Genomic DNA, 27935 nt, shown 5'->3' with positions numbered 1-27935 from the left:
GGTAGTATTATCCTTTAGCCAGTTGCGTAGGCCTGACTAATTTTTACAAGATTTCCAATTGACATCAACTTGTATGGAATTTCTGCTCTAATGCAATAACATTGATTTTGAGAAAGAAAAGGTAATGACTATTTAATGCAATAGACAGATAGTTGAAAGGATTAATTTATTTAAAAAGGAAGGTTTCTTTATTGATAGTTGAATTTATTAGCAATTCCATCATTAATGGAAGGAATCCAGTCGCTTTTTGAACGTTCCACTAAAAGCCTTTCAGCTCATCGTCCTTGCTTTTGTCTGTCTGGTAACCAGTGAGTTTCAAAGACTGCTGTTGTTGAGGAAGAGGTTTGAATATTTTTATGTGAATATAACTATCATGACCTACCCGCACCTGAAAGATAAAAAAGGGGGGAAAGGAGGTTTATTTGCATGGATCTATGACAAGGGAGAATCTATAGACCTCTGAAGACCTTGCTGCAATGGCTTTTCTGGAACAGCATTCTTAGACATGCCTTCTTAGACCCCTGGTGTTCATAAGCCTGTCACCTTATTCTATGAGAGAACGGGCAGGTTAAAGGCATGGCAAGAGGCATAGGCCCTAAGGAGTGTTTTATTTTATATTTGACTATAATCTGGGCACAGACAAGTTGCATTTCATTTTCAAAGATGCACAGAGCAAAAAAACAAGTGACAGCCTTTTTGGTGATTCTGACTCCCAAACTGAGACACTTTATTTGCCACATGATTTAAGAAGGGAGAAGAAATGCAGAATTGTCCTAGGCATATACTATTAGAGGCAATAGTTAAACATCAGACTCCCTGGGTTATGCTTTTTAAATTGATTTCAGAGAGGAAGGGAGAAGAAGAGAGAAATAGAAACATCAATGGTAAGAGAGAATCATTGATTGGCTGCCTCCTGCACGCCCCCTACTGAAAATCAAGTGTGCAACCCAGGCATGTGCCCTTGACTGGAATTGAACCTGGGACCCTTCAGTCTGCAGGTTGATGCACTATCCACTGAGCCAAACTGGCTAGGGCTGGGTTCTGCTTTTTTTTTTTTTTTTAATATATTTTATTGATTTTTTACAGAGAGGAAGGGAGAGAGACAGAGAGTTAGAAACATCGATGAGAGAGAAACATCGATCAGCTGCCTCCTGCACATCTCCTACTGGGGATGTGCCCGCAACCCAGGTACATGCCCTTGACCGGAATCGAACCTGGGACCTTTCAGTCCGCAAGCCGACGCTCTATCCACTGAGCCAAACCGGTTTCGGCTGGGTTCTGCTTTTATAGTTATTGTTAGTTACTTCACTTTCCCAGGGTTCAATTGTCTCATCAGTAACACAAGAAAAATAATCATACTTATCCAATATATTTGTAGAGAGGATTAGATGAGATAATATAAGCCCAGCTCTTAGAACAGTGCCTGGTACATTCTACATGTTCAGTAAATTTGTGGTTCATTTATTCCACACAAAACCCTGCAAAGGTAGGTTATTATCTGCTTTGTGCAGACAAGGGAATGAAGGCTCAGAGAAGATGAGCAGCTGCAATCACACAGGTTTTGATTAGTAGGACAAGTTAAGCAAGAGTTCAAACCCAGGACCAATGATCACAATAATTCCTTCTTACCACCCACCTTTTTTTTTTTTTTTTTTTACAGAAAATGAATTTAATAAAGTATAACAATTATTGTAACATTTAGAAAATGTGATTAAATTAAAACTCTACTTCAAACATCTTACTAAATGATAAAATTTTACAATCCCCATTAAACGGGCATTCATACAAGAATATCAGATATCACTGGCCCTATTGAACTTGGTGGCTGAGTCTCTGCAAAATAATAATAAGTATGGGGGGATAAGGACACATATGTAATACCTTAATCAATAAAGAAATTAAAAAATATAAAATAAAATAAAAATAATAATAAGTATAAACCACCTGCCTCTGGATGGGTACTTGAGGAAGAACAGAGAAGGTCACATCACCAGCAAGACCTTAAATCAAGAGAGTGGCTCAGAGCAAAGGGATTAACAGCTAGACTGACAGGAAGTCTGAGGGAATTGGGATCAGTGGCTATAATCCAATAGGAGAAATTTGATAGCAGAAGGAAGGAGTTGGGAGGGAAAAGAGGGTAGGGAAAGAAAAGGGAAGGGAAGAGAAGAAACTGTGGTTAAGACTGGGCAGGTGATCGTTTTTCTTTTTCTTGTTTTTTTTGGGGGGGGGCGGGCGGTGGGGAGCAGGTGATCTTAAGGGAGGAAAATTTCAAGATAGTTTTCTGATGAGTTTTTAAAGAAATACTTGAGCTAATTAATATGTGAAAGTTATGCACTTAGATTAATTAAAAAGTATTAATGATCCCAATTTGGAGGAAATGTTTCTTATTGAATAAAATCATCTTTTCATTGAAAAGCATTCTTTTCCAGCTATGAAGAAAGCAGGCTCTCATTCATGTGCTCAACCCCCGGGCCTGGCATATTTCAGGAGCTCAACTTTGGTAGAACTGGGCTAATCCAGTTACATGACCCAGTTCTGTGATTTTCTCATGCTGAGCTGGTTAACACCACTTATGCTATTTCCATTGCTAAAAATATTTTTTAAAATTTTATATTTTAAGTAGTTGTTTGTTAAAGAGAAATAAGCCAGACTGTGCCCTGGTCAAATAATTTAGTAAAGGTTAAGTAAATACATTTGAATGTCTGTTATTATTTTTCTATTTTTAAATATATTTTTATTAATTTCAGAGAGGAAGGGAAAAGGGGAGAGAGATAGAAACATCAATGATGAGAGAGAATCATTGATTGGCTGCCTCCTGCACACCCCACACTGGGGATAGAGCCCACAACCCGGGCATGTGCCCTTGACCAGAATCTAACCCGGGACCTTTCAGTCAGCAGGCTGATGCTCTATCCACTGAGCCAAACCGGCTAGGGCTGTCATTATTTATTAAATCAGAATTACCATCTCCTCAATACAAAAGGACAAAAATGGCTCACAAATATCTATGGTTGACTTGTTGGACTGGTTCCCTTTCAGTAACTACACAAGTTTTTTCTTCAGTTAGAACCAGATCAATAAATCATTTACTTTATGATATAGATGTAATTAATAAAAAAATTATTTTAATGGCCCAGCTGGCATGCCTCAGTGGTTGAGTGAACAGGAGGTCACGGTTCGATTCCCGGTCAGAGCACATGTCCAGGTTGCGGGCTTGATTCCCAGTGTGGGGTGTGCAGGAGGCAGCGATCAATGTTTCTTTCTCATTATTGATGTTTCTATCTCCCTCTCCCTCTTCCTTCCTCTCTGAAATAAATTAAATATATATATATATATATATATTAATGTTTCACTGTTTTAAACTAAACCGTCAGTGCCACAAGTTTAATCTATTCATTTAAGTTGCAAAAATTATTTAAATTAGTCTATTATTTGAGTTGTGAAGATTATTTAAATTATAATAATCAAAATGCAAACAGGGTAAAATTACTTTAAATTATTTCCCCAGCCAATGATTCATGGCATTCTTTAGTCCCACTTAATTGAGGACACGCAGAATCACAATGCTTTGAGGTGGAGCAAGCTTTAGCAGAGCATCTGGCCCCACCAGGCCTCCAGTCTCCCTCTTCACATATGAAGCAGCCATCGCCATAAGCTAAACAGGACCTGAACTTTTATGAGATCTTTTTCTACACGACTTCTGGAAATTAAGTTAAGAATCAATATAAGAAGGCTTTCTAAATTAACAACAACAACAACAAAAAGGTATAAATATACCATCATCTTTTAAATTTGAGAGTTTACTACTTAGGAAGTATCCTAGGTGGGCATCTTGATTTAGGACAAGGAGAAGGAACAGGTTATACATTAGAGGTGACAGGGAACTTCACATAAAGTGAGAAATACAATATCTTTTAGTGCCAAAGTGGATGTTAAACTCTAACCTTGATGTAGTAATTTATTCCAGCAACCACTTGGGTTTTGTATTCTATGGCTTCAAATTCTTCATAAGTCTCATTTGTTTGTGCTTCAAGCTGTGGCTTAACCTTAAGAAAGGAAAAGAAGAAACACATTATCAAAACTATGTTGGGTTCCATTTATGTGATTTACACATCTAGGACCTCAAGTTCCTAAATGATGACAATGAGATCTATGAGCTATTTTCATATTTGCAAGAAAGGAAAACACCTATCTACACTAATAAAAGAGAAACATGCAAATTAGCCATCACTCCATCACTCCACCACACACAAGCCACACACACAAGCCAATCAGGAGCAAGTATGCAAATTAACCCAACTAGGAGGGTGGTTAATTTGCATATGTAGGTGACCAGTGGCCTGGGTCCCAGGAACATCATTGGGCACCCTGGTCACTCCAAGGTAGACCCCGTGTGGGCCCTGAGCAGCCTAGGAAGGGCCTGAGCCAGGGGGCTCCTGGGCAGGGCCGAGCCTGTGATCAGAGCTGAGAGGGCCCATGCCCAGGCCTAAAGCCTTGGCCAAAGGCTTTAGGCCTGGGCAGGGGCGGAGCCGGCTCCAAGGGGAGCAGGGAGCGGGCCTAAGCCGTCAGTAGGACATCCCCTGAGGGCTACCAGTATGTGAGAATTTCGTGCACCGGGCACCTAGTCTTTAACAAGATTATATGGGTTAGCAAAAAGGTCAAATTTTGTTGCTTTAGGCTGCATGTACATCAACTCAATGTGGAGATATGACGGTAAGGCAATACAGTGGGGCCTTGACTTACGAGTGTCCCGACTAACGATTTTTTTGAGATACGAGCTGTCTCTCGGCTGATTTTTTGCTTTGAGTTGCGAGCTAAAATTCGGGTTATGAGCCAGCTTCAGATACCCCACCGCTAGTTGGCGCAGTGAACATCACACTGATTTGACATACGAGTAATTTGAGTTACGAGCTCTGTCATGGAACGAATTAAACTCGTAAGTCAAGGCCCTACTGTACAGTAATGTTTTGATGGACAAAGCTGTAATAGTTATATAAGCCTTTGATTAATCAAAAAGGGAGAGCAGTAATTACGAACTTCATTACAAAAAATCCTGACTCAAAATTGCAAACATAGCATCTCAAGATCCTTAATTTAATCACACCTGCAAGTCCCTTTGCCATGTAAGGTAACAGTTTATAAGATTCAGAAATGTGGGTGGCCACCATTCTGCCTACCATAGAGGAATATAAGCTTAGATGCCAGAATTCTTGAACCAAGCCTGAGAAGGGAGCAAGAAAGTCTCAAATCCTATACCGAATCCTTTTACCGAATTCAAGTTTCCAGTGTAGGTCCTTCATTCCTGCTCTCAGCTGGGCCTCATCTACTAGCGTCCACCATGGTCTCTCTGACTCACTGTCTGCTGACAGTAGAGTTCTGGCAGAGGCTGGGGTGGAAGTAGCTTGCCTTGTAGGATGGAGGACAGTGAGAGAGGAATCTAACTGCCCCTCATACAGATCTCTCAGCAATCCTCTTGGCTTTAGCCCCACACCGCACTCTCCTCTTAGTCATTGTCTGGTGCTTGAGGTGGTTGAGAGCTCTGCATATGAATCTGCTTGCTTCTGGCTCAGACGGTCCCCTCTGTGGCTTAGGCTCTGTGTAGATGGCTCAGTTATTTTCCAATGTTCATCTGTTTTCAACTTCCAAAGTTTTGTCGGTGTCTCTAAGGCAGTCTTTACCTATCTCCTGTTGTCTTTATATTTGTATGTTTGTGCCCCTTTCATCTCAATCCTTTTCTATTATTTACTGGAAAATAAATGTGTTGTTTCCTATGCCTTGTTTATTGGGACACTGCCTCCCTGACCTTCCCTGAAGCATTTAATGTGCATACACAGTTCTGGTTAGGCCTCCAGTGCATCTAGGGTTCTCTCGAGGCCATCCAGGCCTTCCCATCAGTCGCTAAATGTTTTGAATACTTTTCTTTTGGTGGCTCAGTTTGGGTTTCAGAACCGTTTTCAAAGATGAAGACATTTGCAAACGAGGCATTCTCAGACCACTTTGGAGGGGCAAACAGTTCATGGACTACCTACCACTTGTTTCTCCCGTAATCCTGAGATGGATAAAATAAGCTTCAAATGGAAAAAGGAAGAAGACAAAGAGTGAGAAAAAAACCAGAAACGGGAAGAAGTAGGTGCAGGAAAGAGAGAGGAGAACGATGGGCAAGAGAGAGAAGTTGAGTAAGGAAAGGGGTTACTGTCTGCTGCCCCTGTCCTAACCCTTTTCAGCCAACACTGTGTACCACTCACATTAGAAAGAGTTGGAAAGGGTTAATCTCTACACAAAACCCCAAATTATCTATTTAAACCTCTTTTACAAAGAACGGAGGTTGTGAGAAGATGACTGCTTGAGGCTGATAAGTTACTAATTATAGTTACTTAAAGTTTTCAATTCCTTGCCTGACAACTTAAGTATCTGATTTATCTGTTGCAGCTATCTGTCCTCCTTCTGGTGTCCGGTCTTTTGGTCGTGTTTTTATCACATATCAGAAGTTTTTATTTCTATCTGTCCTATCTAAGTCTGTGACCTTTCCATTGTATCAGTGCAGTCTGTAAGTCTAGAGTTTTCCATGAGAGAGCTGATTTCGATGGTCCTGGTTTGCTTCTGTAAGAGCACTGGCTCCTATCCGAGTGTGTGCCCTGATTCCAGGTTCGCTGTACACTCGTCCCTCGGAATCTGAGGAGCATTGGTTCCAGGACCACCTGCAGATGCCCAAATCTGCAGATGCCCAAGTCCCTTATATAAAACAGCAGAGTACAGTATTTGCACACAGCCCGGGTTTGCATGTAGGTTACCACGTGCTTCAGTCCTGTGTTTTTGGCATAGAGCTTGACACGTGGCAAATCCAAGTTTTGCTTTTTGGAACTTCCTGGGATTATATTTCCAAAATGTTTTTGATCCGTGGTTGGTTGAATTCACAGATGTGAAGCCCTTGGATACGGAGGACCTACTTACTTATTGCCTGTAAAAACTCTCCCCCTTTCCAGTAAAACAGATTTGTATTGTTCTAGAGTTGGATGCTATGAACCTGAGGTGACGAGATTGAAGCTGAGGAACAGGAAAAGGGGGAGAGTGGAAAGAAGCGGCTCAGTGAAACCTGTTTCAGTAAGCAGCTTGGTGCTGAGAGGCCCCCAGGATGAGTGCTAAGAGGTGAAAGCCAGCTGGGAGTGATGGGGCGGGGGGGGGGGGTGGGGGGGGCTATGATAGATAGGGCACCTGAATTAATCTGAAAAATAATCATATAAATTTTAAATCTTAGAATACATATACTTATGTGAACAGAGGGTTAAGTTTCTTATATGGGAACAGCGGGTTAAGTTTTTCTAAGTTTCATTTCTTAGGCCAGTGCACCTGCCTACTCCCTTTGATCCCGGGCAAAGTGATTGAGAAGGTGACTCAGCTGTGGACAATGTCCAATGTACCCAGCAGGCAAGCAGAACATTAAGCATGGTCAGGCTGTCCCCATCAGGAGTCAAGCCATCATCTCATCATCTGGCGACCAAGAACAATAGCTGAATTCTGCATGTAGCAGCATCCATTCCCAGCCTCACCCTAGCTCCTTCCCCTTTATAATCCTGTCCCCTGCACCTTGCTGTAAGACAGGTTTTGGATGCTTGTAAGCTTCCTGTCTCCTTGGTTGGCTGGCCTCCTCAATAAAAGCCTTATATGATTCAACCCTGCCTTCATTATTGGACACAGCTACGGCTAGCCCCAGCCCACCTGGGGGTTTCCCGGTAACAGAAGTGGTGGCCAGGAGCCTGGGGGAAAACTGACAGACCTTGAGCTGAACACAGTTGGTGTTCACCCTTCTCAGCCCGCCATGCCTGGTGGTGGCTGAGGCGCTGGAAGAAACAGTGTAGGTGTACTGCTTGGGCCCCAGCTAGGGGAAGGATGCTGCCAGGGAGGAGCACCTGGTAAAACACATCTACCCCAGGGCTGTTCAGCATTTCTTATTGCTGCAGAGCATGAACCTTGGCACCTTGTTAGTTCTCTGGCATCTGAGGAGTCCAGCCACGCTGCACCCAACACCCAGGAGTTTCTCTTATCTATAACCAGTCTGCAGAATCATTTGAATTATGCATAGTTTAGGAAAGAGTGGATCGAACGGTAATGGTGGCAGCACGGATAGGCCATATTTGGGGAAGTTTTAGAGAGTAAGGAAGGTGTGTTTGGGTAGCAGCGTGAAAGTACAGTAGGGCTGGTGAGAGGTGACTCGTGGGCATTTGTTGTCTATGTTTTGAGGGAAGGGGGAATTTTGGGGCAAGGCACCTGGTGTACAAGAAGTGATGGCATCTGACATAAGAGAGGAGGGCTTAAGAAAGGAGGACAAAGTCTGAGATTGGAGGGAGGAATGAGATCAGCAGTGGATAAGTAAATTGGGGTGTTCTTACACAGGATGACTGCGACCTTCTAAGAGAGGAACCAAGACACTGGCTGGAGGGGCCAAGGTGATGGGAGGGGTTGAGGAACTGAGGAGACATAAGGTCCAGCTCCATCTCTGTGGGGTTTCTAGAAAAGGACCAACAGGATATGACAAAGAGGATGTTCAGGCAGCCCCAAGGTTCTGTAGTGGGTGGTTGTTGGCATGAATTCATAGATTTATAATGGGTGAGTTTTTTGTGGTTTTGCATCTTCCTTGAGCAAAGTTTCCTGGACCCAGAGTAGAAGCTGAGGAGGAAGTGGTGGCAGTGGGCATGGTCTCTAATTGAGGATTGGAATGCCACTGGCTCACCGGGTCATGGAAATCAGGGTGGAGGAGAGGATGGAACCACCCACATAGGTCCAGCCTGGGTGAGTGATCTGGCGGGCCTGTGTGTGTTCTGAAGTAGGTGGTTGAATGGCATGTTCTCTGGGTGTGGGGCAGTGGGAGAGGTGATTGACGAGGAGGCTATAGTCAGAGTAGAACACACATTTGTGTGTGAGTGAGTGCCATGACATGCTAAGCCCTGGGGTGTGTCCATATGGTATGCAGATGGGGTGTTTGTGTGGAGTCCTGGCAAATGAAAATCACGATCAGTATATTCCAGGAATGGTATTCAGTAATCAGGTTTGACTTAGGTATGTGTGTGTGTATTGGTGTGGGTGTTTTATGTGTATGTACCCATGCTTGTGTAACAATAGCTCTTATTTCTAAAAATAATTATTGAAATAACATTTTTTTCCTGCCCATAAACAGTTTCAGATTTTTTACCCAATGGTTTTAATAAGATAAGATAATGGTACAGAAGCTGTTGCTAGTAGGGTCATTCATTTGGTCCTTAATTACATATACAGGATGAGGCAAAAGTAGGTGTACAGTTGTTTGTGTGAAAAACATAATAGTACATAAATCATAATACAAGAATAAACTCTTTCGCCTACTCACAGCTCTAAACCTACTTTTGCCTCACCCTGTATTATGGCTTTTCATAGGTGAGGTATATATATACTCTTTATTTCCTTGTGTGTATCTCTTATCTCCAATCTATTTTATAAATTTCCCTGAGGGCGGGACTATTTTTATATCCTCTAAAATCCTTCTCTCCCTACAGCAATTCACACAGTACTGTGTACATAATCAATGTTTTCTGAATGAAGAGACTAGGTTTGTTATTTTGTGACAACTTGTCTCCCAAAATAGGAAAGAGGATAGAAGAAGGGTGTAGCCAAGATGCTCAAATGATATAGAGAGTCTTGGAAGAGGAGGTTCCTTTCAGGTGTACTCTGGTCCCAAGCACCCTTAAAACTCTTTGGTAATGATTCTGCACTTACCATCCAGTCTCTGCTATCTTCAGAATGAGGAAACTCTTTTCTTCTCCCTTCAGAAATGCTCATCTTCTGAACCCAAACCTCTTTGTTTGATCTTTTTCTGACCTCATCTAACATCCCTCTTTCATTTTGACATCAAATTCCTTGAATAGGCAGTTATCATTTATTTTTTATTTTTATCTAAATTTTGTTTTTTGTTAATCCTCACCTGAAGATATTTTTTCATTGACTTTTAGGGAGAGGGTAAGAGAGAGGGAAAGACAGAGAGAAACATCGATGCGAGAGAAACACATAGATTGGTTGCCTCCTGAATGAGCCCTGACCAGGGCCTGGGCCAAAAAGGAGACCGCGACCAAAGTATGTGGTCTTGACTGGAGTCGAACCTGGGACCCTTTGGTCCGCAGGCTGACGCTCTATCCACTGAGCCAAACTAGCTAGGGCTCATTTATTTTTTGATGCTTTCCCCTCTCTATGAGATGACCTTCCCCCTTCCTCCCCCTCCCTCACCAATGGGGTTCTTCTTTCAGTTGGCATTCCACTAAGAAGCTCTCTGGTAAGAACAGGGAAAGCTGATAAACAGCTCCCCCAAGAACACCTGCATTTTAACGAGTAATTTTTCAAAATAGAAATACATTAAAAAATCAAAGGAACAAATCAATAAGGTAAATGACTGGGACTCCCTCAAATCATACTAGGTATGTGATTTGCCAGGCTCTGCCAGGGGACCTAACTAAATTCTATAATCTTGAAGGTGTTAATTGTATTTACTCACTTAAAAGTGGTTATAGTAATATCTGCCTCTTGGGATTGTTTGTGGGGGAACAAATGATATAATTGGTGTGAAAGAGCTTCCTAAACTATAAAGTGCTTCCGAATGGACTGTTCCTCTGTCTTCCAACACTTAATCGGAAATTGTTCCCTAAGGCTCTCTCCTGTGAGGGAGGGAAGATAAAGGATAATTGGGAGTTTAACACCTGAGAAGCTGAACTACCACACAGTAATTATGCACCTGAAAGTAAGGAGGTTTGACAAGCAATCTCTAATGTTGTTCCTGGTCAAAATCCTATGATTATAAAAAAGTACTTAACTGGAGATTGTTTTATATGTTCCAGATATCTTGATTTCCCTAAATGGACTGGAAACTCCTTGAGGGCAGGAGCCATGTCTTACAATCCTGTACCTTCTATAATCTAAAATACAGTGCTGACACAGGACAGATATTAAAGAAAAGAGTCATTGATATCCATTTCTCATATCGATTTAAATCTGAGGCCTGCTGCTTGCACAGAGAAGCAAATTTGCCACATGCTATCTCCCCAGGGCATCTCTCTCACCCCGTGTACTTCTCCATGTTCCTGCCACTGTAGGATAGAAAAGGCAGGCAGTCAAATATCTGGAGATAGACTAGCTTCTTCAAAAGGTGGTTATTAACATTTTTGAATCTCAGTTTTCTCTTCTGAAAAATGGGCACGATGCCTTTCCTCCCTGCCCCAAAGGTTTTAAAGATCAAATGAGAAGTTGAATGGAGGAGAAAGCTTTTAAAACGCAAAGTACTACCCTGGCTGGTTTGGCTCAGTGGATAAAGCGTTGGCCTGGGGACTGAAAGGTCCTGGGTTCAATTCTGGTCTAGGGCACATGCCCGGGTTTCGGGCTTGGTCCTCAGTGGGGGGCGTGCAGGAGGCAGCCCACCAGTGATTCTGTCTCATCATTGATGTCTCTCTCTCTCTCTTTGAAATCAATAAAAATATATTAAAAAACAACAACAAAACAAAACAAAGAAAACTGCAAAGTACCTTTCTGGGGTGATGTAGCTACTGTAAATACCTCTCTCTCATTCTACTCTCTGACAAGATTGGAGCCTGAGATGTGCAGCAAGAAACACACTTTCAAATTAAATTTATCATTTAAGACCTGCCTCACAGATGGGTGTTATATTTTTTTCTTAAAAAAAATATGTAACGCTTCATGACTTTGCGTGTCATCCTTGTGCAGGGGCCATGCTAATCTTCTCTGTATCGTTCCAATTTTAGTATATGTGCTGCTGAAGCGAGCACCAGATGGGTGTTATTAACCATAAAGCCTTCTGATAGCTTCTTCTTTAAAAAAAAATGCTGCTAACCAAGACAGGCTTTTAAAAATCATTAAAATTGCCCAGTGGTTGAGCATAGACCTATGAACCAGGAGGTCATGGTTTGATTCCCTGTTAGGGCACATGCCCAGGTTGTGGGCTCAATCCCCAGTGTGGGGTGTGCAGGAGGCAGCCAATCAATGATTCCCTGTCAGCATTAATGTTTCTATCTCTCTCTCCCTCTCCTTTCCTCTCTGAAATCAAGAAAAATATATTTAAAAATTAAAAATAAATAAAATTTTAAAAATCATTAAAATTTTCTGCATCCTTTATATTTTAAATCTCTGTTATCCCCCAACCCCTTACAGTTCTGATCCTTGAAGAGTCTCATAGGGATTTTCAAGGGTCAGGGCTGATTTCAGGCAAAAATTTGAAGTAAGAAATTGTGACGCCTCACCTATGCTATTTATTTCTTGTTTTCAAGTAATTTTTATGCAAGTTATCTCATTTAGTCCTTCCAGCTCTGAGATCGGCAGGGCAAGAGATGTTACCTTCATCTCACAAATGAAATTGAGAAGCTTTTGGCAGCACTTTGAGTTTAGAAAGCCCATCTCTCATAGTTCTCTTAGGATACTGTGGATCTCTGGTCCTGCAGGCCAGTGAAGTCTGGGCAGCAGCATGGGCCTCACCTGGGAGCTGGTTGTAAATGCAGACTATCAGGCTCATCCCAGAATTACTTGAGGCAGAATCTGCATTTTAACAAGCCCCCAAGGTGATTCATGTGCTCATTCAAGTTTGAGGATACTGACCCTATACAGGGATTCAAGTGAAAGTATCAATGACTTAATATTATCATCTCCAAGAAAAAGAAAGCTCCAAGGCATGTATTCTTCAAAAGGACTCTTTGAAGAGGAATATTGAGCCCCAAAGAATGAATGGTAGAATTCCAGGCATCTGATCTCTTAGAGAGCTTTTCAGGGCTCTAACATAGGGGACCCCATCTCTTCCACTTACACAAGAAGCTGATCTTGTTGGCCCAACAGTGTCATAGAATGAAGCATCAAAGAGGCAAAGAAAAAAAGAATGATACAAGAAAATAGAAAATGATACAATTCTAAAATAGTAATTTATATATTTTCCTTTTCATAAAATATGCAATATAATCACTTTTATTATATGGGGGATAGCTAATCAAATACTTAGAAAAAACATATCAACTCGCTAAAAAGCGTTTAGAGTTCTGTTTTCACCATGATCAATTTCAGAATCACCATAGACTATTCCACTTCTCTTTTCTACTAGTTTTCCATCTTCTAAATACTAAAGACTAAGACATTGTCTACTTGGCCAAGTTTGTAGGAAATTTGTAAGTGGATTGCCTTTACAATATTGTTCTCCATTCAACCAATTAAAAATATTTCTCTGCAGTGAGTTTGAAGTCTAGTTTATCAAATTGTTAATAACCTCAGACTTCACTTGGTGAGATTAAAAAAGTTTCATCAGTTAGAAATCCTAGAATCATACATTGTAAAAGCTTTAGAGATCATCCAATAAAAAATTCTTCTTTTACAAATGGGGAAACCGAGTCCCAGAGAAGGGACATGGCTTGCTCCAGATCATTCTCACAATTGGGGTTATCAGAGGTTTCATCTAAAAAGAATTTTAGTTGTAAAAAAGCCTGAACAAAGCTACACATTTCCCAGTGTTCTGATTTTCACGTTCACTCACATCACCCAGGGCCAACCTAGGAACTAAGATTTTGGATCAAACCTTTCCATGGGTTGCATCACTCACCTCATCAGCAATCTCCTGAACTTCTGGAGTGGCAGGTTTGGCTTCAGTTAAACCTCCAGGCATCATTTTGGCTAATTGCTTCTTTGCTGGGTAGGATACTGGAACTGAAGTGGTCAGGTAAGCGTGGAGACTCCTGTTTTTAAAGAAGGTGTTGTTCACAAGCTCCGCCTACAGAATGTTTTATTTTTCTTAAAGAGCAAAGGGCACAGGAAAATGAGGATGCCTTGAGACAAGTCTTCCTGCTTCCTCAACAAAGTAGCTAACAGGAATTCAGAGGAACGAGGGACTGAGGGTGAATAGTGGGTGTGCACCAGGAGTCATGCCTTAGCAGGAGTCACACTCCCTGCATTCTCTCACGATGGTTCCATCCTGCTGCATCTGAGCAGTGGAATCTGAAGCCACAGCCAGAGTTTCCCGAAAACCTCTTACACAAATTTTATTTTTTAAAAGATTACTTATTAATAATGTCAAGACCAAATGTTTAGAATTTACTCGCCTTTATAAAGAAAGTAAAAAAATTCTTTATAAAGAAAGTAAAAAGCCATGGCTGGATAATTGTATTTTACATCTATTTACATTTCTAGAGCTGTTTAAAATATAGAAAAACACAAAGAATAAAGCAACAAACACTTATATGCCTGTTAGCCAGAATTCAAACTTTTAACATTTTGTCATTTTACTTTCTATCTTTTCTGGTAGTTGTTTTAAAGAAATAAATTATTACAACACCACCCTGCCTCCCCCCGACTACAGTTTGAGTTTGGTATCCTTCTAGCCTATTTTTATATTTTGACTTAGTATGTTAAAAAAATATCTAGCTAAATTGTATGCTAGATATCCTATCTAATAAAAGAGAAACATGGTAATTAGCCGTAACTTTGCTACCCTTCCCATTTGCTAATCAGGGTGATATGCAAATTAACTGCCAACCAAGATGGCGGCCAGCAGCCAGGCAACTGACATGAACAGGAGGCTTGCTTTGCTCCAGTGATGGAGGAAGCCAAGGTTCCCCGCCTGCCGCTGCTGGGCTCTGAGCTGCTCTCTAAGAAACATTGTTACAAATATAGAAGCTAAATAAAACCCCAGAAACCTGCTTTCAGTCAACCGGGATCTCAGAGCTGGAGTCGCAACAAAGTTTCAAATGCAGAAGGTAAACAAAGCCCAGAAACCTGCTTTCAGCAGCCGAGGTCTCACAGCTAAAGCCGGCTCTCAGCTCCAGTGACAGCCATAGAAGGTAAATAAATCCCAGAATAAAAAAAAGGAAAAAAGGAGAGGTTGGGAGCTTCAGTCACCCGCCAGCCTGAAAACGGCCCTCAGCCCCTCACCCAGACTGGCCAGGCACCCCAGTGGGGACCCCCACCCTGATCCAGGACACCCTTCAGGGCAAACCAGCTGGCCCCCACCCATGCACCAGGCCTCTATCCTATATGCAGTGGTTCCCAAACTTATTTGGCCTACCGCCCCCTTTCCAGAAAAAATATTACTCAGCCCTTGGAAATTAATTTGTTAAAAATTTTAATAGCAGTTACTCATTGCCCCCAAATGCACCTGTGGCCATCACCGCCCCCCTGATCGCTGCAGCGCCCACCGGGGGGCGGTAGCGCCCACTTTGGGAATCACTGCTATATAGTAAAAGGGTAATATGCCTCCCAGCAGCGGGATCAGCAGAGCCGAGAGGCCTCCCGGCCTGGGATCAGCGGAGTCACAAGGCCTCCCAAATCTGGGATCAGTGGAGCAGTGAGGCCTCCCAGCACTGGGATCGGTGGAGCAGCGAGGTCTCACTGCCCCTGTGTCAAGCGGAGCCGTGAGGCCTCCCAGCACTGGGATCAGCAGAGCCGAGAGGCCTCCCGGCCTGGGATCAGCGGAGTCACAAGGCCTCCTGAATCCGGGATCAGCGGAGCTGCGAGGCCTCCTGGCACTGGGATCAGCAGAGCCACGAGGCCTCCCAGCACTGGGATTAGCGGAGCCACAAGGCCTCCTAGCACTGGGATCAGCGGAGCCACGAGGCCTCCTGGCCCCTGAAGCAGCGTGACAGGGGGCAGCGCCCAAACCCCCTGATCGCCCTGTGGCTCTGTGTGTGACAGGGGGTGGTGCCACAACCTCCCTATCCGCCCGCTCTGTTCGTGAAAGGGGAAGGCGCCCCAACCCCCTGATCGGCCCTGCTCTGTGCCTGATAGGGGGGAGCTCCCCAACCCCCTGATCAGCCTTGCTCTGTGTGTGACAGGGTGCGGCGCCCCAACCCCTGCCTCCCCCCCATGGGCCCTGCTCTGTGTGTGACGGGGTGGAGCCGCAACCTCCCCATCGGCCCTCTCTGAGTGTGACAGGGGGGAGTGCCCCAACCCCCTGATCGGCCCTGCTCTGTGGGTGACAGGGGGTGGCGCCCCAACCCCCCAATCGGCCCTACCCTGAGCGTGACTGAGGGTGGCATCGCAACCTCCTGATCTGCCCTGCTCTGTGCATGACAGGGGGCGGTGCCCCAACTCCCCAATCGGCCCTGCTCTGAGCCCGACCAGGAGCTGCAGGGAAGGCACCTAGGGATTGGGCCTGCCCTCTGCCACCTGGGAGTGGGCCTAAGCCAGCAGGTCGTTATCTCCCGAGGGGTCCCAGACTGTGAGAGGGCACAAGTGGGGCTGAGGGACACCCCCCCCCCGCCAGTGCACAAATTTTTGTGCACCGGGCCTCTAGTCCTACATAAGAAAAGCCCTAATATGCAAATTGACTGAATGGTGAAAGGACCAGTTGCTATAATACACACTGACCACTAGGGGGCAGATGCTCAACACAGGAGCTGCCCCCTTGTGGTTAGTGCACTCCCACAGGGGGAGCACCGCTTAGCCAGAAACCGGGCTCACGGCTGGCGAGTGCAGCGGCGGTGGCAGGAGCCTCTCCTGCCTCTGTGGCAGCGCTAAGGATGTCCAACTGATGGCTTGGGCCTAAGCTGGCAGTCAGACATCTCCCAAGGGCTCACAGGCTGTGAGAGGATGCAGGCTGGGCTGAGGGACCCCCGAGTGCACAAATCTTGTGCACCAGGCCTCTAATACATTGTATAATATGCTTTTAAATACTTAACATGTTTTGTCACTCCATGTTTATACACAGATCAATCTAATTAATTTCCTTTAACTTTATTTTATGATAGATCTATCATCTCTACTTGCTCTATCTGTTATATGCTATTCCATATTTTACATACTTATTCCCCTATTAATAAAGATTTTTATTGTTTCTAGATTTTTACTGTTATAAACAATATTGCATTTCCCCCTTTTGTCCATGTATGAGGGTGTCTGCAGGCAACTTATCTAAAAGTAAAATTTTTTTGTGTGTGAATATTTATTTGTATTATTTTATTCAATTTCTGGATTATGTAACATATACATATGATAAAAGTGTTCGAAAGGAATGAGAGAGTTCAACTACTCTATTACTTTCCCACTCTACTCACCAGCTTCTCCTGGTCTTCAGAGATATTATTATTATTTTAAATATATATTCCTATCTAATAATAGACAAACATGGTAATTAACCATACCTTCACTACGCTTCCCATTGGCTAATCAGGGAAATATATAAATTAACTGCCAACCAAGATGGCGGCCGGCAGCCAGGCAGCTGAAGCGAACATGAGGCTTGCTTGCTCCAGTGATGGAGGAAGCCAAGGTTCCCCGCCTGCTGCAGCCTGGCTCTGAGCTGCACTCTAAACAACAATGTTGCAATTATAGAAGCTAAACAAACCCCAGATACCTGCTTTCAGCCAGCCGGCCTCGGAGCTGGAGCTACAACAAAGTTTCAATTACAGAAGGTAAATAAATCCCAGAATAAAAAGAAAAAAAGGAGAGACCGGGAGCTTCAGTTGCAGGCTTGGCCTGCCTGAAAACAGCCCTCAGCCCCTCATCCAGGCTGGCCAGGCACCCCAGTGGGGACCCCCACCCTGAAGGTGGTGCAGGCAGCCTGAAAACGGCCTTCAGCCCCTCATCCAGACTGGCCAGGCACCCCAGTGGGGACCCCCACCCTAAAGGGGGTGCAGGCAGCCTGAAAACGGCCTTCAGCCCCTCATCCAGACTGGCCAGGCACCCCAGTGGGGGCCCCCACCCTGAAGGGGGTGTGGGCAGCCTGAAAACAGCCATCAGCCCCTCATCCAGGCTGGCCAGGCACCTCAGTGGGGACCCTCATCCTAAAGAGGGTGCAGGCAGCCTGAAAACAGCCATCAGGCCCTCATCCAGGCTGGCCAGGCACCTCAGTGGGGACCCCCACTCTAAAGGGGGAGCAGGCAGCCTGAAAACAGCCATCAGCCCCTCATCCAGGCTGGCCAGGCACTTCAGTGTAGACCCCCACCCTAAAGAGGGTGCAGGCAGCCTGAAAACAGCCATCAGCCCCTCACCCAGGTTGGCCAGGCACCCAGGGGGGCCCCCAACCCTGAAGTAGGTGCGGGAAGCCTGAAAACAGCCATCAGCCCCTCACCCAGGCTGGCCAGGCACCCAAGCAGGACCCCCACCTGATCCAGAACACCATTCAGGGCAAACCAGCCAGCCCCACCGTACACCAGGCCTCTATCCTATATAGTAAAAGGGTAATATGCAAACTGACCCTAACAGCACAAAGACTGGGAATGACTGGTCACTATGACACACACTGACCACCAGGGGGCAGATGCTCAATGAAGGAGCTGCCCTCTGATGGTCAGTGAGCTCTCACATGGAGGAGCTCTGCTCAGGCACAAGCCAGGCTGATGGCTGCCAGTATAGCGGTGGTGTTGGTAGCCTCTCCTGTCTCCTCGGCAGCGCTAAGGATGTCTGACTGCAGCTTAGGTCTGCTCCCCGCTGGCAAGTGGACATCCCCCGATGGCTGCCGGGCTGCCAGAGGGATGTCTGATTGCCAACTTAGGCCCAATCCCCTGGGGAGCAGGCCTCAGCCAGCAGGTGGTCATCCCCCGAGGGGTCCCAGACTGTGAGAGGGCACAGGCCGGGCTGAGGGACCCGCCTCCCCCCAATTGCACAAATTTTGGGGAAATGGGCCTCTAATATATATATATATATATATATATATATTGATTTCAGAGAAGAAGGGAGAGAGCAAGATAGAGATAGGAACATCAATGATGAGAGAGAATCATTGATAGGCTGCCTCCTGTATGCCCCACACTGGGGATTGAGTCTGCAACCCTGGCATATGCCCTGACTGGGAATCTAACTATGACTATCTGGTTCATAGATTGATGCTCAGCCACTGAGAGATGCCGGCTGGGCAGAGACATTCTTTACACATACAAATCTATACTAATAATAGCCTAGGGCCGTCATGACCTAAATGACCAGATGGACGATTGGTCACCAGGAAGTGCATGGAGCACCGCTCGGTCCCTCCCCTGTGGCCCACAGGCTCCTATTACAGCAAGGCTGATGGCAGGTGGGTGGGGGGATGGCAGGGGGGTGGGTGGCAGGAGGGGGGTGAGGCAGATACGGCAGCTGAGGATCAGGCCCAGAGAGAGGCCCGGAGAGAGAGAGCAGGGCCTGATCTGCAGCCTCCGTGGCTGCTGGCAAGGCCCGGAGAGAGAGAGGTGAGGCCTGATCTGCAGCTGCTGCGCTGGCTGTGGATCAGGCCTGGAGATAGGCCTGGAGAGAGAGACAGCTATCAGCAGGGCCTTCTGGATTTCCCAGAAGAGCCAATGGCTGCTTAGGAGGTGGAGCTTTTGACGCTGACTGGCATAGAAAGCGACCAATCAGAACCAAATCTGGGTGAACTGCGAAAGCAGAACCTAAGGTGGGGGCTGAGGAGGGGTTTTAAGGGCAACAGCTGTTTAGTGTAAGGTGTAAGAGAGTGGTTCAATTTTTTAATAACTGGTTTGGCAGAATAGTGCATATGGCTGGCTATCAGTCAGATATAGGGATTATGTATTTTTGTCTACAAAGAGCATCTCCTCCTGCTGAAAAAGGCTTTCTCCCCATTTAAGCAATCATCCTATATAATCTACCTATACTAATAAAAGGGTAATATGCTAATTAGACCAGGTCGACTGGCCATCTTCCAGACGTCTGACTTTCTTCCGTACAAAGCCATGGTGGTGGGGGCCGAGGCAGAGGCAGTTAGGGGCGATCAGGCTCTCAGGGGAGAGCAGTTGGGAGCAGTCAGGTCAGCAGGGGAGCAGTTAGGGATGATGAGGCAGGCAGGCAGGCAGAGGTGATTGGGGGCAATCAGGTAGGCAGAGGCAGTTAGGGGTGATCAGGTAGGCAGGCAGGTGAGGGTTAGGAGCCAGTAGTCCCAGATTGTGAGAGGGCTGTTCGATTGGAGAGGATGCAGGCTGGGCTAAGGGAACCCTCCCTCCTCCATTCACGAATTTCATGCACCAGGCCTTTAGTATGTAAATAATTAATGATACACCAACATATATACATGTGAGCATATACTTTTCTTTTATAAATGGTACCCTACTACATAAACTATTATATACTTTGCTTTACCCCTAACTGTACATTTTGGATATTGTTCTACATTACTACAGAGAAAGGTGTTTCATTCATTGTAATGTTTGGCAGGTGCTTGACAATTCTTGGAGATATGTAGGTATCTTACTAGATAATCTAAGGGGTGCTGTGCAGATGGCTGTCCATGGAATGTCCCCATCCGTGTATTGAGAACAGCAAATGTGGATGACATGGTGCTCACTCAAGAGGTCACAAGTTGTCTTAAGACTTTAGTTCAGCTCTGGTTACAGAAAATCTCTGACTTCTTCCTGTGAACTTCCCAAGTCAGGCCCTTTCATACATAGGCCTCCAATCTTTATCCAAGGCCACAGCCCATTTCTCTGTTCACCACCTAGTCCAGGTGATCCTTACCTAATCTCCCCAGTGGTCACATGGCTAACTTCAATGAATCTTATGCAGATGTGCTGAGAATGAAGGTGGGATTAAAGTAGCTAAAGTCAAAAAGTCTGCATGCTGTGCCTACCCCAGGACACCCTCTGGGTCAGTGGTTCTCAACCTTCCTAATGCCGCGACCCTTTAATACAGTTCCTCATGTTCTGGTGACCCCCAACCATAAAATTATTTTCGTTGCTACTTCATATCTGTAATTTTGCTACTGTTATAAATCGTAATGTAAATATCTGATATGCAGGATGTATTTAGGCGACCCCTGTGAAAGGGTCGTTCAACCCCCAAAGGGGTCGCGACCCACAGGTTGAGAACCGCTGCTCCTGGTGCTAACACACTAAGGATGAGGGTGTGAGGATAGTTTGGAGAGTTATAGAAACAATGATGTCAAAGATCCTTCAAGAATAAACCTTTCAGCACTCTGCAGGTTCTTCCACTTCAAAAGTGAGTGCAGCAGCCCTCATCTCCTCCTCTTTCTCCACAGGACAAAGGAACTGCTGATCTCAACAGCCACAGTTGCTTTTGGGGACTCTCAGAACAATGCAGAAACCTTTGAATGGCCTCGGGGATCATTCAAATATTGGCTCAGTAGCCTGGTCCCTGAGTGGAGTTATGCTTTTGCCCTTTGAGGGGACAGAGAAGGCAATTGTAGGAGTTTACCTACCCTGGATACTGATCAAGTGACCTGGCGACTTTGGAGTTGGCTGTCAATTTTTATGACTAACAATAAATGCCAGGGTGGAGTACTGTTATGCAATCAAAGTTACCGTGCCTCTCCCTGGGGTGAAGATTCTGTCCTTGTAGAAATATGCACTGGGGTCATAGGCGTCTCCTAGCGTGATTTTGTCATTTTCGTGCCCAGGGATAAATGGGTTCACACAGGAACATCGGGCCATGCTCTCAAAGGTATCTTGATAAATGTTAATGTATGAGTTTGACTTTGACCTGGCTTAATTGTGTTGCTGGTGTTAACGTAAAAAAAAAGAATTCAGACCTGTAAAGAATTTTTGTGAATTTAATTGAGCCAAACTGTCGTATATGCTGGGAAGCAGAACCTCAATGAATTGAGATAATGCTCCAGAGAATGGAGGGTTACATCTGTATTTATAAAGGGTGTCCCAAAATTCACGCAAGAAGTAATTTTGATAGAAAACACAGGTTTATAATTAAAAATTGTAAATTTTTTATTGATTCATAAAGTATACAGTATAGGGTTATGTATGGAATAGGATTTCGGGTAAATGGCCTCCACGGCTTTGCTGGCACATACACACTCTTTTGTTATTGCCTGAGCAGCCGCCTTTCGAAGAATGGTCCGATGAAGCCTCCAACCCAAAATCCACACCAAACAGTGACACGTTGTGGATGCACTTGTTTCTCAACAATCACTCGTGGATTTTCTGAACCCCAAATGTGATCATTTTGTCGATTAACCAAGCCATCAAGATGAAAATGAGCCTCATCGAAATTCAGCCACATTTATGCAAAAACGGTCATGGAAAATTTTAACAAAAGAGTGCATATGTGCCAGCAAAGCCGTGGAGGTCATTTACCAGATATGCCATTCCATACATAACCCTATAGTGTATACTTTATGAATCAATAAAAAATTTACAATTTTTAATTATAAACCTATGTTTTCTATCAAAATTACTTCTTGCGTGAATTTTGGGACACCCTTTACATAGCAATCAAAGGAAAGGGACATAGGTGGGTTACATGAAACCCATTGGTGATAGATTAAGGAGGTGGGATAAAGCAAAGCAGGGGAAACCTCTGGGATAGGGTAAAAAGTGAAATGATGGACATGTGCTTCTTTTACACAGATGGATACAGGATAGTTTAACATAATTAACAGTTGACAATTAATTTGATAACAATAACAATGAGGGAATGTCCTGGTGCCATTTGTTGTGCCCAGAGGGGTAGAGAAGGAAGTTACAAGTTACCCAGACACCTTACCCAGATATGTTATCTTAGAGGCAAAAAGGCAAATGGGCTCAGTAAAGATCTAAGTTGATCTTTGTCAGGGAAAATATCAGCCTAGGACATGACTACCCACTATAACCTGTTTGTAGTTAAATATTTAATTTTCAGACCATCTTTTGTGGTTATTTTAGGTCTCTGAGTTTGCAAGACTGCCACGCAGGCCTCCCATGAGCTTGTCAGGTTAGCATGTGGCTCCTTTCGTCCACACTGGGTCAACGTAGCAGTGCTTCCCAGCATAGGATCTGGGGACCACCTACACCAGAATCCCCTGGGATGCCTGTTCAATGCAAATTCCTCAGCCCCATCCACATTTATTAAATTGCAATCTCTAGGGTGAGCCCTGGAATCTGCATTTTTAAAAAGCTCCCTAGGTGATTCTTGTGTGCATTAAATTTAGTGGCCCAGCAACTTACAATGTTTGTGTGCTAAGCTTATAGATGCAGTAAGGAGGTGAAAAGGTAGAAATCTGGACAAGCAGTCCATTGCTACATGGAAGCCATTTTTACAAAGAGAAAACGAATGAAAAAAGGCCAAGGAAAGAGCTAATGCAGACATTGGTAACATACTATTCATATTGAGTTAGATGTAAATCAATTCTAGGTTCATGTTGTAGAACATCCAACTGGGGACATAATGTTCCAGTCCTTAAAAGCAGTCTGTCCTAGCTCAATGGCCATGCCACCAATTCCAGCTGAGAATTCTGTGTCTGGGCAGGTGAAGCTCTGTAATCAGCAGGGGACAGATGATGGTCACAGCACTATCCCATTGTCACTCAAAAGCCAAACTGATCAATATTTCTTTATAACAAGTGGAGTCTCTGTCTTCTGTGTTATTTTCTTTTAACCTCTCTACATTGATCCAGCCACCCTGGATCAATGCAGAGCTGGACATTAAATATGCTGTTATTTTACATCCACTGATATTTAGAGATACTCTATTCTTATAGTGGGCATTCTAAAGACTTAAACAGAGCATTAGCAACCCCAAACTTACATTAAACTGAATAATTATGTCTTGGCATAATACTTCTGAGGTGCTGGAAATCTCCAACTTAAAACAAACCCAGAGGCAATATTGCTAGAAATTACTCAAATACACTGGCAGTTATGATTTCACAAGTTCTCTCAAATTCACGCTTCCCTGCTTTTTTTTTTTTTTTTCAGTACTGCTCTATCAAATCTTTCATCACTTCCTTACTGGATTATTGCTGACATTTCCTGGCTGCGTCTACCCTTCTAGTACTTCTTGAATATCAAACTCTTCCTCATAAACCTTAAAAAAATTGTTGCTCCATAACTTGGGAACTTCCTATCATCTATCAAATTCATTCTAAATTCTTTTTTTTTTAAACCCTCACCCAAGGATATTTTTCCATTTTCCGAGGATATTTTTAGAGGGAGTGGAAGAGAGAGGGAAAGACAGAGAGAAATATCAATGTGAGAGAAACACATCCTTTGGTTGCCTTCTGCACGAAGCCCTGACCAGGGCACCGGGCCAGGGAGGAACTTGTAGCTGAGGTATGTGCCCTTGACCAGAATAGAACCTGGAACCCTTTGGTCCACAGGCCGACGCTCTATCCACTGAGCCAAAATGGCTTGGGTCATTCTAAATTCTTAAAACTCTCACCCAAGTACTCAAGGTTCTTCTTGAGCCAGCCTTCTCTCTCAGAACTCCCCTCCAGCCGAGTCTCTCGCACCAGGTCCTCATTCTCATTTATGCCCCGTGCTCCTGCTCAGGTGATGCCCCTTGAGAGGGATATTATGTTTCCTCTTCTCCATCAACTTACATTCAGTGCTGCTTTCAAAAACTACACCACTCAGAGCCTCTGTGGTTCTTCTTAGCATTTGGTTTGCGCTATGTATTCTCATTATCTCAGTTATTAACACTTCTGTTTATCTTGTCCATGATCTGATTCTAATCTCTTCCCTGGCAGACATACCTCCTAGATCAGTGATGGCGAACCTTTTGAGCTCGGCGTGTCAGCATTTAGAAAAACCCTAACTTAACTCTGGTGCCGTGTCACATATAGAAATTTTTTTATATTTGCAACCATAGTAAAACAAAGACTTATATTTTTGATATTTATTTTATATATTTAAATGCCATTTAACAAAGAAAAATCAACCAAAAAAATGAGTTCGTGTGTCACCTCTGACACGCATGTCATAGGTTCGCCATCACTGTCCTAAATTATCAAGCACAGCATCTGCCCAGAAAATTCACAGGTCTCACCATTTTCTTATTGGGAGAAGAGGCAACTTCCAACGCAGTTTTATGGAGTCCTAGAAGGTCATTGGCTGAGCATGTCTTGGTCAAGTTCTCCATTTTGCAGTTGAGGAAACTGAGGATCAGTTTGGTTTCACAGTGCTTGTTAATCATAAAACTTAACCACCAGTTTAAATGGTATTAAGTAATCAAAATAAAGAAAAATCTAGTCTATCACTTTGCCTAGTTGTGTCTCACTAATGATAAAATATAGTTCCACATATGCAAGAATGGTAAGAATATTTTTCTTCTTTTCTTCATACAGATTTAGCTGGGCCTATATTTTCTGTATTTTTACACTGAAAATGGCTGGATTCTAGAGAGACAAACAGCTTACAAAGGCAGGGCACTCCCATCACCTGTGAGAAGCCAGAGCCTTGCCAATCTCTGTCATGGGTAGTGACTAGGAATGAGTCAGGAAGAAGGTCAGAATTGATAAACCTGTGGAACAACCGAAGCAGGTTTTGAAATTGCAAACAGAATCCTTATTTGGCTTCGGTTATCATTCCTTACCTATCTGGGTTTAAATATAACTCACACAACACTAATCACGACCTTCGGTTTTCCATCTTGAATTGATTGTTTCCATCCTGAGATATTCTAAAAAGGATTTAAATCAGCATGCCTATGTGCTTAAAACACAGCCACAAGATACACTTGTACCATATGTAATTGAGGAAACTGGGACTGGAGGAGGAGAAAAAAATAAGAGTAAGAAAGAAAAAAAAATAAAGCCATGGTGAGGTGATTAGACTAAATGCTGACTTCTCTAAGGTGGGGTTAGCTGCCAGAGGCAAGCCTGCAGATTTGGCTTTTAAGGTCCTTGGAGCCAAAGCAAAGACAGAAACAAGGTCAGTTACACAATTCGTGGAGAAGAGAAAATAAGAACAAATAGGGGTTTTTTTTTGTTTACATATGTGCTTTATGTTTTTTTTTAATCTTTAATTTCTTTATTGGTTAAGGTATTATAAGTGTGTCCTCATCCCCCGCATTAACCCCCAACCTCCCCCCCCCACACTCATGCTCTCTTATGATAAGCACAGCTACTTCCTGCTAGCAAGGCATGATGGATATGTCTCCCCTGGTCTTAGAAAGAGGACACATATAGGAGACAACCAATTGATGTGTCTCTCTCACATCAATGTTTCTCTCCCAATCTCTCCCCCTCCTTTTCACTCGCTCTAACAATTAAATATCAAAGGAAAAATTTCTTCCAGTGAAAATTAACAACAACAACAAAGTAAATCTGATCACATTGTATTCTTTTTTTTAAAAAAGTATAATTTTTAATTGAATTCAGAGAGGGAGGGAGAGGGAGAGAGAGAGAGAGAGAGAGAAACATCAATGATGAGAGAGAATCATGGATTGGCTGCCTCATGCATATCCCCCACTGGATGGAGCCTGAAACCAGGCATGTGACCTGACCAGGAATTGAACTGTGACCTCCTGGTTCATGGGAGAATGCTCAACCACTGAGCTACACTGGCTGGGCTGATCACATTGTATTATTAATTAAAACCCTTTAATAGGGTTCCATGGTCTGCAGGATACAGTTCTCAGTCTCTAACATGGCTCACAAGCTCTTTCTGATTTGGTTCCTGCTAACTTTTCCTAGGTTGCCTTTCTGTCTGCCTCTGCTCATGATAAAAACCCTTCCTTGTGCTTCCATTTTGCTGGCTGATTCTTTGTTACCTTTCAGGCTTGCTATGGGCTGAAGTGTCTTCCCTCTCAAAATCTATGAGGTGAAGTCCTAGCCCCTGGCACTTCAGAATGTGACCGAACACGTGGTCTTGAGAGAGGCAATTAAGTTACGGTGAGGTCACTAGGGTGGGCCTGCATCCAATATGATCAGCGTCCTTATAAAAAGAGGCAATTAGAACACAAACATGCAGAGGGAAGAAAGGCCACGTGAAGACAGGGAGAAGATGGCATCTACAAGCCAAAGAGGGAGGCCTCAGAAGAAACTAGCCCTGCCAGCACATTGAGCTCAGACGTATAGCCTCCAAAATTGTTAGAAAACAAATGTCTATTGTTTAAACCACCAGGTCTGTAGTATTTTGTCCTGGCAACTCTAGCAAATTAATACAAGATTTAAGCCCTTGGGACACATACAACGCTGTCTCCCCACCCCCCCAACCACCACCTGTATGTCTCTGCTGCTTACTCCTACAGCACTTCATAATTGCAATTTTTCTATCAGAGCTCTTACCACAGTGTATTGTAATGGCCTGTTTTGCCTTTTTTGATTGCTTATTTTGCTTTTGTTTTTTGGTCTGTATGCCTATCTACACCATACGCTTCATAGGCAGACTGTATCTGTTCACCATTTCCTCCTCTGAGCCTAGCATAGTGTCTTACACATTCCAGCCACTCAAAAAATAGTGGAATGAATGAATGAACAAATTGAAGATGGCTTAAATCTGAGATCTAGAGATGCAGGATGTAATTTTGAGGCTTTCCCTGAAGATTCAATGTCAGAGATAGTTTAAAAGAATATTAACCAGTTGGGGGAGGTAGAAGAGGGCACAGGGGGGATAAGTGGTGATGGAAGGAGACTTGACTTGGGGTGGTGAACGTACAACACAATATACAGACGATGTACTATAAAATTGTACACCCGAAACCTATATAATTTTATTAACCAATGTCACCCCAATAAATTCAGTTTAAATAAAGAATGTTAACCAGGTTATGGTTCTCAGCACAAATCACAGGACTCATCCCCCTTCTACTACTCTGGTTACACAGTAATCCTAAAGCCAGACAGAAGACAACAGAGGATGGCAAACCCCTTTACAACACCCTCCCGCCCCCCACCTTAAAGATAAAGATAACTGGTTTAGACATAAGAAGAAGAAAAAGGTGGTTATAGTGAAATTTGACCCAGATTCAGCAATGACAGAAGCGTTCCTATCTTTCATAATTCTGCACTAGACATGCCTCAGTCAAGTGCCATTCCTCCTTCTGAGCACCATTAATTACTCTGCCTCATCTGCTCTGCAAGCCCACGTGAGAAGGTGGGGCTGCCACATGGCCAGCCCAGAGCCCAGAGACAGAGGGTGGAGTCAGGAGCTATGAAGTCCAGGACAGGTAGTCAGACCAGATTTTCACCCAACTGGCTCTTAATGACTCAGCTAACCTGTGAACCAAGACTCTCATAACCTGTATGACATATTCAGGTTACTTCCTGTTTCTGCAGTCAACTG

General features: G+C 43.9%; 1 protein-coding gene and 1 non-coding gene across 2 annotated transcripts; both read right to left on the bottom strand.

The window, feature by feature from the left end:
- Positions 1-147: 147 nt before the first annotated feature.
- CSTA (cystatin A) lies at positions 148-13860 on the bottom strand. The gene is made up of 3 exons (XM_006090950.3): positions 13607-13860; positions 3945-4046; positions 148-388 (listed from the first exon to the last, which is right to left on the bottom strand). The coding sequence occupies exons 1-3, from the start codon at positions 13670-13672 to the stop codon at positions 260-262; spliced, it is 297 nt and encodes a 98-aa protein (XP_006091012.1). The 5' UTR covers positions 13673-13860; the 3' UTR covers positions 148-259.
- LOC111826487 lies at positions 11692-11798 on the bottom strand. The gene has a single exon (XR_002829823.1). It is a non-coding gene; the product is annotated as a U6 spliceosomal RNA (small nuclear RNA).
- Positions 13861-27935: the final 14075 nt, after the last annotated feature.

Source organism: Myotis lucifugus, unplaced genomic scaffold (assembly GCF_000147115.1).
Source record: "Myotis lucifugus unplaced genomic scaffold, Myoluc2.0 scaffold_84, whole genome shotgun sequence".
NCBI classification, from domain to species: domain Eukaryota; kingdom Metazoa; phylum Chordata; class Mammalia; order Chiroptera; family Vespertilionidae; genus Myotis; species Myotis lucifugus.
Note: the sequence above shows the minus strand (reverse complement) of the source record. Positions and strands in the feature narration are given on the sequence as shown.